The 8,838-nt window shown below is 29.0% G+C and overlaps 1 protein-coding gene across 2 annotated transcripts; it reads left to right on the forward strand.

The window, feature by feature from the left end:
* The first annotated feature begins 2,422 nt into the window (after window positions 1–2,422).
* LOC119673468 (G-protein coupled receptor Mth2-like) lies at window positions 2,423–7,851 on the forward strand. 2 transcript variants are annotated; one of them, XM_038084747.1, is made up of 8 exons: window positions 2,423–2,952; window positions 3,010–3,163; window positions 3,260–3,445; window positions 3,543–3,794; window positions 3,857–4,028; window positions 6,399–6,593; window positions 6,658–6,776; window positions 7,244–7,851. In XM_038084747.1, the coding sequence occupies exons 1-8, from the start codon at window positions 2,428–2,430 to the stop codon at window positions 7,246–7,248; spliced, it is 1,608 nt and encodes a 535-aa protein (XP_037940675.1). In that variant the 5' UTR covers window positions 2,423–2,427; the 3' UTR covers window positions 7,249–7,851. The 2 variants fall into 2 exon arrangements, with proteins under 2 accessions (XP_037940675.1, XP_037940676.1); XM_038084748.1 differs by lacking the exon at window positions 6,658–6,776 and having other exon boundaries at window positions 7,244–7,729.
* The last annotated feature ends 987 nt before the right edge of the window (window positions 7,852–8,838 follow it).

The raw sequence follows: 8,838 nt of genomic DNA on the forward strand, positions 1-8,838 counted from the left end.
TAATTAAATTTTTTTTGAAAAGAATTTATTTTTAATTTATTTTCAAACAGCATTTCTTATTATTATTTCCATATACATTTTATTTGATAATTTTCCATATACAAAATTGAATTTGCGGTAGTAAACACTTTGGAATGCAAATTGGCTACTTAACGTTTTGTATAATAAATTTGACGTCCATTATTTAAAACAAAAATATTAAAACAGATATATAAAAATATATACTTAAGGTATACACAAGGTATTGGAATACACCCTGTTTTTCGCCCGAATTGTACTAAAGGTAATAATTGCTTTTACTGTTAAAATTACTTTTTATTAATTTTTTTCATCGTCCGACTTTAAGTGTTTGTAAATATGGAGAAAAACGAGTATTGCTCTATGCTTGAATTTTTAATATAAAAAAATAATAAACACTTCCAAATTATAATCAATTTTCGTTTACCAATGAAGTTTGCGGGGATTGACCACTGTTATATGCAAGAGTATACGGCATAACACGCCATGTAGTGTCATGGGCTCATCAAAATTGGTTTCTTTTGGCCATCATGACAAAAATTCATGTTCTGCAGAGCGTCATAGAAATTGTAATATGTAATTTGTTTCTTAAAGATACAAATGTTGACATTTATTATTAAACAACAGTGCTTTGCCTAAGTGACAAGGCACAGGTAGCCTCGGCTCTCATGACCAAATTTGAACAGACATATTGTTTTTTTTTCTTAGTCTCCATTTTATAATTTGCATATAAAACTACAACAATTTTTCTCATGATACTCTACATAACATGGCCCTAAAGATGGTTGGATCGCTTTAAAAGAAACTTCATATCAAGAAAGTTATTGTTCAGCTTTTCCTAAACGCGAAAGCGGATATGTAGAATAACATAGCATAGCTTCTTTGTAAAAAGCACCAGAATGGTCGCTTTACATATAGTAAGTAAAACAATATGCATTACAAAATGTCTCTACAAAAAGAGTGGCTTTGAAAAAATAAACAATAGGCGAACCCAAAAGTTAACTTTCAATTCGTTGAACTTGTGTTTCCAAAATAAAGCTGTAGTTTATAAGTTCGTTCTAATTTAAAGCACGGCAAGTGCTTTGGTTGGTGTCACTAATTCAATAAAAAATAAGTGACAATAAAACCTGGAACTTGAGCATTGAAAGTTTCTGCAGCCTTGGCTTCTTGTTGACAAACACGATTAGTCATCGCTTCTAATTTGACAGGCACGAGTTCTTAGCCTGGCACTTGCAGTCCAAACAAATTATATACGGAATATAAACTAATTAAATAAAAATTCGATTATTCCAAAGACCACTGATGAAGAGTACTTGGCAATATTCGAAACAGCGTTGTCTGGTCAGCCAAACTTCAATAAAATTATAATAAATTTTTGTGTTTGTTCTTTATTTCTTTCTTTGCTATTCAAAATCCCTCTAATTTAATATTAATATATGTAGCAATATATGTTAGCAAGAACAGTGTTAAAAAAAATATATTATATAATATTACAAGCTGAACATACGTAGCTGGAACAATCAGGTGCACCTAATATGGCTTTCGGGACATGCCGGTATCTAAGGCAATGAAATGGCAGACAAACTTGCAAGAAGAGGCACAGCCTCAAGAATTATAGGCCCAGAACTATTCTGTGGTCTAGGCAAAGGAACTTTATCTATTCATGGTGCATAGGAAAATCGTCATATATTCGTATACATATATTTGAATTATTGTGCAGTACTAATATGCGGTACCTAACTTACACTATCTCTAAAAAACTAAGTTATTTATCCAATATTTATAAAATAAATAAACATTAAAAATACAGTTGTTTTGTATGGCTGCTAAATTTAACAGAACCAACTATCAATTGATTTTATCTATCTGACTTTATAAAATCATCTATGTAAATTCTCATTTGCTTAGTTTAAAACCAATTTATGTATTAACTGGCAATTCAATTCACTGAAGAGTAAATAGATTTATAGACAGATAGACAAATGAACAGATTATTGTTATTATCATAAGATAAATCGATAACAACATTGCATATATCAATACCTGCCTGAACTTGACGACCATAGTACTTATTAAAGTACCAGAGTTTCAGATTGCTTTCTCCAACTTTATGCTGGAGAGAAGGTAGAAAAGATTGTCACATTGACGGTATCCATCAAAGACGTTGAATGCTTTGGATAGATATTTTTACTTGACAACACTGTCAATCAATTTGCATATGTTACACGTCCTTTTTATCTAATTATGTGTATATAAATTATATAATATCTAACGTGTAAAAATTAAAAATTTTTTAAATATGCTAATTAATAATATGTTACACTATATACATTAACAATATTGCTTATTAGCTAACAATTGTTGCAAATTAACGAAATTTATTACAAATTTCATTACAGCACTCCAAAAATGTTTAAAATGAAGCGAACTCCAGTCCACATAAATAGACTTCTACTTTTAGGTTGCGCATATCTAATCTTTCTTTTGCCATTGACTTTAGCACGAATACCAAATTGTGAGTTCCACGATACTGTCAATATAACTGGTAGTTTACGCTACAACAACGGTTCCTATTTGCATGATGGTGTGATAATACCACCTAAACTCATCGGCGAATATGATTATGAGGTGCTCTATGACGGTCTTGAATTGACTGTGGGGAAACATGTACGCGGTTGTATCTGTAAACTAAAACCTTGCGTTAAATTGTGTTGTCGCCCAAAACAAATTAAAAAAGAAAACTTAAGAGAATGTGAAATTGATGCTAAAACAGAACTTGAACTGTCACCTTACGTGAATATAACTTTCAACAATGGTACGGAGCAGAGCATACATGTATTAGAGGAATTTTATGTTCAGCATGGAATACCCTGTTATGACGCTTACAAGTTGACACCAGATAGCGAGGAGGACGATGAATGGAAACTCTTCGAGGTAAAAAATATATAATATTTAATAAATGGTATAAAACAATTTATAATTTTAAAAAAGAATGGCACATTGATGCGTTTGTTTGACAATGCCTTAATGACAAAACGTGATTATTGCTTAACACCACATGAAGTAAACGGTGTATATTTGCTTACTCCAATGAATTGTCCAAACTATGAAGAGCAGTCAAATAATCACTTCGCTAACAATCTTGGTATATATAAATGAATTTGAAACTAATAACCTCTTAAGGCTTTACTATTGGTACTCATATATTAAAAAAAAAAATACTTATTCTTATTAATTACAGCAATGTTAATATCTATACCCTTTTTGGTGTTGACAATCTTTGTGTATGTCTTCATACCGAAATTGAGGAATTTGCATGGAAAATGCCTTATTTGCTACTTATTTTCTTTAACGGTTGGTTATAGTGTCCTGGTAACCAATAACTATTTCAGCAAACAATATAATGATTTCACTTGCAGTTTTGTAGGTGAGAAAATCAATTATCATTGCTTAATATAAAAGCTAATACAAATATATTCTATATATAAATAAACTTTTAATATAATTACAATATTAATTAACAGGATTCATGGCTTATTTCTTTTTTATCGCGGCATTTTTATGGTTAAGTGTGATAAGTTTTGATCTCTGGCATAATTTCCGAGGCACCAGTTGCAATGTTAACCGTTATATGCAAAACAAACGTTTTGTTATTTATTCTCTCTATGCATGGGGAATTGCTGGGATTCTCACTTTCGCAACCATACAGGGTCAACTATCAAGTATCGATAATCATATTAAACCCGGAATTGGCGACGAATATTGTTGGCTTAAAAGTAAGTAAAATTAAGTAAATTATTATATATGTTACATATATCTTTTTTTTTTGTATTTATAGCCGATGATTGGTCAGCTATGATATATTTCTATGGGCCGATAATGTTACTAATTTTATTTAATGTGATTATGTTTATACTGACTGCTACAAAAATTTATCAAGTTAAAAGGGACTTGGAGCGTATTGTGGCTCGTGAAAATGATCAGAGGTGTTTGCGGTCAGAGAAAGAAAAGTATGTTCCTTAAGGAAATTAATTTAAAGTGGACATTAATTATATTAAGTCAGGGTGATTTTAAAAAATGTAGAAATATTTGAAACTGCAGTAAGAAATCAAATGAAAATTATTTACACTTTTGTTGAGTGGTAAAAGTGGTGCTATACATTTTAGTACATACATATGGTCACATAGTCAGTTAAATAAAGTTTTTATTTAACTGAATGTAATTTTGGTCGATTTTCTGACTGTTGCGTTTAAGACATTAAATCAAATTAAAAGTTTAAAATTTTTTTTTGTATTAGCTAGTAATTTAAAAACTGATAACATATTATGATTTGTCCAAAATTCGAATGGTTTTTGGTGTCATAATGGAGTTCACTGATTTTTATTATACTATTAGAATCACAGCATAAGTTTACTGACATTTTCCCTACATTTTAATAACGCATAGTAATGTTATTAATGTTAAGAGATGTTCTGATGGTTATTGGTGACTTTAATGCCAAGATAGGCTAAGGTACGGACGATGCAATTGTTGGCAAATTTGACCTAGGCGAAAGAAATGAAAGAGGTGATCGTTTACTGGATTCTGCAGAAGTAATATGTAAGTTAATTATTTCCAATACATTCTTTAAACTGCCAAAACGTAGACTTTATACCTGGAAGTCACCAGCCGATACATCAAACAGGGTCATCCGTAACCAAATCGACTTTATAACAATAAGTGAAAGATATAAGAACTCAATAAAATTCGCAAAAACCTTCCTCGGTGCGGATGTTCCATCTGATCACAACTTGCAAGCTGTTAAAATCAACATTAAATTCAAAGCGACAAGCTCAGCTCAACCGAGGAGTAAACTCAATGTACAAAAATTAAAAAGCCCAGATTTGAGGATGCGAGTTGAATATGAAATTGAAATGAGGTTATTAAGTTTACAACCCGATTGAAGAAATATCTATGACAAATAAAAACACAATAATGGAAGTAGCAAATAATGAAGTGGGCATGGTCAGATCTAGAAGGAAAGAAATTTGAATGAGAGATGAAATCCTGGCATTAATGGACGAAAGAAGTCAGTATAAAAATAAAGATACTCGCAAATATAAGTATATACGTATTCTTATTAGAAAAGCACATATAACCTTGGATGAAGTTCAAAAAGCAATTGATGGTGCAAAAATAGGAAAAATAGTAGGTTTTGACCAAATATCAACAGAATTGGTGAAGTTATTCAAAGATAATGGCGTACATATTTAACAAGATTTTTTGATAAAATTTATAATACTGGCCAGATACCAAATTATTGGATTTAAGAACGTTGTCGTGACTTTAACAGAGATGTCTTTTTATGTTATTGATTTCGAAAAATTTTGAAATTTTGAAGCACTGCTGATTAAATGAAAAGGATATGCGAATAATAGCAAACTTATACTGGACACAGTACGCAAATGTTTCAATTGATAATATCTTCACGCAAGAAGTAAAAATAAAGCGCGGGGTTCGCCAAAGGTGCATTCTGTCACCATTACTGTTCAATATATACTCGATATATATACTACAATATTTGTGAAATGTATATTCTAGTCAATAATAACTAACTTGATTTTAAATGTATTTTAAATATTGGAAATGTTTTTACGTTTATGCTTCCTACAGATTAATTCATACTATTTTTCTAAGTTATTCATCTCTTAAAAGATGAAAAGCAAAAGTCAGTCCGCGATTATTCTAATTCAAATGAGAAACTTAATTTTAAAATATTACGCAAATCAAAGTACTGATAGTTTAATCTATTCTTTGTTACATTATTTTTTAGAAATATTTTTAAATCATTGAGATAGTGTTTTTTAAATAATATTTAAAATATCCAAAACAAACCACTTGAAGTATTTTTTTTTTAAACTAATCTAATAGAACTTGGACTTTATTGTTTTTATAATAGGTCTCCCATGAAGCCTTAAATTTTAACCCTTTGCTGCGAGTATCAATTTGAGATTTTATATGTTAGCCATCTAAATTTATTATGTCAGAGAGTAACATTTAAATATGAGAAGTGTTTAAATTGTATTTTTTTTTAATATGAAAATATATGCTAGGCAACTTTTTATCTGTAATATATAATTTAATTACTTAAGTAAATATTCTTGTTTCGTTAAGAATATATGTATTTAAATATAAAACAGTAAATTAATTTTACAACATAAGGTTTCGAATGCAAGTTTTCTTCACTACATAAACTGTACATGTTCAAAATTTAAATATTATTCAAATTAAAATATTAGACTTTAATCTTTTCTCAATTTTTGTTATTACATATTTACTATTGTACCATTTACATATTTATTAAAATGGTCTTGTTTTTTTAAAACATAAATTTTTTTCAGTTTTGGTTTATTCCTACGTTTATTTATTGTGATGGGAATTACTTGGATGCTGGAAGTTATGTCGTATTTGGTAGGCTCTGACAACACTTGGTCCATATTTTTTTATGTACCGGACTTTTGCAATGCGGCGCAGGGAATTATAATATTTGTACTTTTTGTACTTAAGAAAAAAGTGAAAAAACTTATTAAAAAGAGGTAAGTCATTTAATTACAATTTTATTTAATTTGATAAAAATATTAATAAATTGTAATTGGAAAGAATTCTACATAATGAAAAAAGTACTTACGCGAGTAATTCGAGTTCTACTCAATCAGAGTGTGCGCCGGAAGAAATATCTTTACAAAATTTTGCAAAAGATGGAAAAAATTCTAATTTAGGTAAAAATTTTGAAGAAAACACAAAAACACACAACCAAATCGTTTGTAACTCTTAATTGGTGTTGGTCTAATTAATTGGCATAACCTTATTGGTGCTTAATATACTTGTTTCTCGGGTTTAATATTTCATTAAATTTTCCACTGAAATTTAATGATACAAAATTTGAATATCTTAAAAGCTAATATTATGTATAGAAATCTAAAAACTAAAACTATAGCTCGTTTTGACGATTATATTATCTATTCGTTGTTTGTATATACTTTTTAAAGCATGGGTTTTCAATCACTAAAACACAAAATAATATCTTTGGCTTGCTACTTAATAAGAATAATTACTAAAGTTTTATATACATGCACGCTGGTTTACATATGTTTATAAAAATTCAATAAAAAAGTTATTGTTTGTTTAACAAAAAACAAAAAATTAAATAATATTAAAATAATTTTATTTAATGCATATATTTCAGAATAAATGCAGCCGAAGAAGCAAATCCTTTTTTGACAAACACCAAACGTATAAATTCGACAAGAAGCACCTCAAAGTCGCAAACAAGTGCCATATCACTCATCAGAGTTAATTCCAATCGTTAGTTGCTATATGTACGCTTTCTTCAGTTGTAAACATAAAGCCCAAAATTCATTATCCTGTATTGCGACTATTTAACTCGACATTAATTGTAAACTTCATTAAGCTTTTAAAAGTTATAACGCCCGTCTCGTGTGAAGACCAAGTTTGGACCCAAAGTATGCACTTAGCGCATAAAGAAATAAAAATTAGTTTGTATTTTAAATATATATGTTTCATAGTATTATATGTAGTTTAATTTATTTTTAATACTCTTGAAGTATTATATTTTATATTTTGTAACTAAAACTCTAAATATATGTTTGTTGTTAAGATTTCCTTAGTGTTTGTATCGGCATGCATTTTGTAAATGTATTATATTGTAAATTGTAAGAATCTCATCAATATTTTTCATTCATAATTTTTTTAAAAGAAATTGTACTGCTTTGAACAAAATTAATTTATTATTATGTGTATTGTAATATAAACCAAATAAAACTTAATTGTAATAGACAAAGTTTATATATAATGAATAACAAAAGCATTAACCAGAAACCGAATAAGATCACCAAATATATGAGGGTGGTTTGATAAGTCAGTGAGTTTATGAATTTCCGCGCTGGTTCTCCAAAGGCAACAATGCTGCCGTGAGCTGTAATCTACCAGTGGGCAACTTTTGATCAAGCTACGTCGTTCAGTTGGTGTTTGATAGCCGTTCAAAGCAGACCACCTCGTGAATTTTTACGAAAAAAAAAAAGTGAATTTCGTGTGCTGATTAAACATTCGTGGCCAAAATCCAAGAATTGGAAAACGAACTGCTACCGCATCCAGCATATTCTCCAGATTTAGCCCCCTGCGACTATTTTTTGTTTTCAAACCTAAAGCAATGTCTGGGCGGTAACAGATTTGAGTCGAATGAAGAAGTCATTACTGAAACAAACGCGTATTTTGAGAGCTTTGAGAAAACCTATTATTTGGAGAGAATAAGAAAATTAGAAAAATGCTGGACTAAATGTATTTAGCTAAAAGATGCTAATGTAGAAAAATAAAATGTTTATTTGGCGAAAAAATAAACGCCCTCGTATATATAATAGATATGGGTGTATTTATCGGAACTTGAAAAAGGGAATTGTATATTTCCTTTTTTAGTATTCATATTCAGTATTCATATTACAGAATTAAACATTTTTATATAATAAATCGTTTGATTTAGTTTGAAACTATTCATTAGACACTAGACATAACGTTCATTTTTAGACAATAAAATGATAATATAAATACATAGTATAGGAGATAATTATTTAAAATAACATTTTTATTTTCTAGAACACTTTATGTACTTTCTCTATGTTTTAATTTAATTTTCTGTTGTATATCTTATTTATATATTTGTATATGTATTTATAGTCCATAAATCAATTTTTAAATTAATTTTTGAACACATATTTAACACATTTATATAGTATGCGTATCTATGAATAGTGCTAAGATATAGTA

The sequence above is a fragment of the Teleopsis dalmanni genome, chromosome 1 (assembly GCF_002237135.1).
Source record: "Teleopsis dalmanni isolate 2A chromosome 1, ASM223713v2, whole genome shotgun sequence".
Taxonomy (NCBI): domain Eukaryota; kingdom Metazoa; phylum Arthropoda; class Insecta; order Diptera; family Diopsidae; genus Teleopsis; species Teleopsis dalmanni.

Bases quoted from the DNA above. Each gene is read 5' to 3' on its own strand.
- LOC119673468 (XM_038084747.1), top strand. From the start codon at position 2,428: ATGTTTAAAATGAAGCGAACTCCAGTCCACATAAATAGACTTCTACTT. The intron at 3,446-3,542 runs GTGAGAAAATCA...ATTAATTAACAG, and splicing joins TTTCACTTGCAGTTTTGTAG to GATTCATGGCTTATTTCTTT. The intron at 4,029-6,398 runs GTATGTTCCTTA...AATTTTTTTCAG, and splicing joins TTGCGGTCAGAGAAAGAAAA to TTTTGGTTTATTCCTACGTT.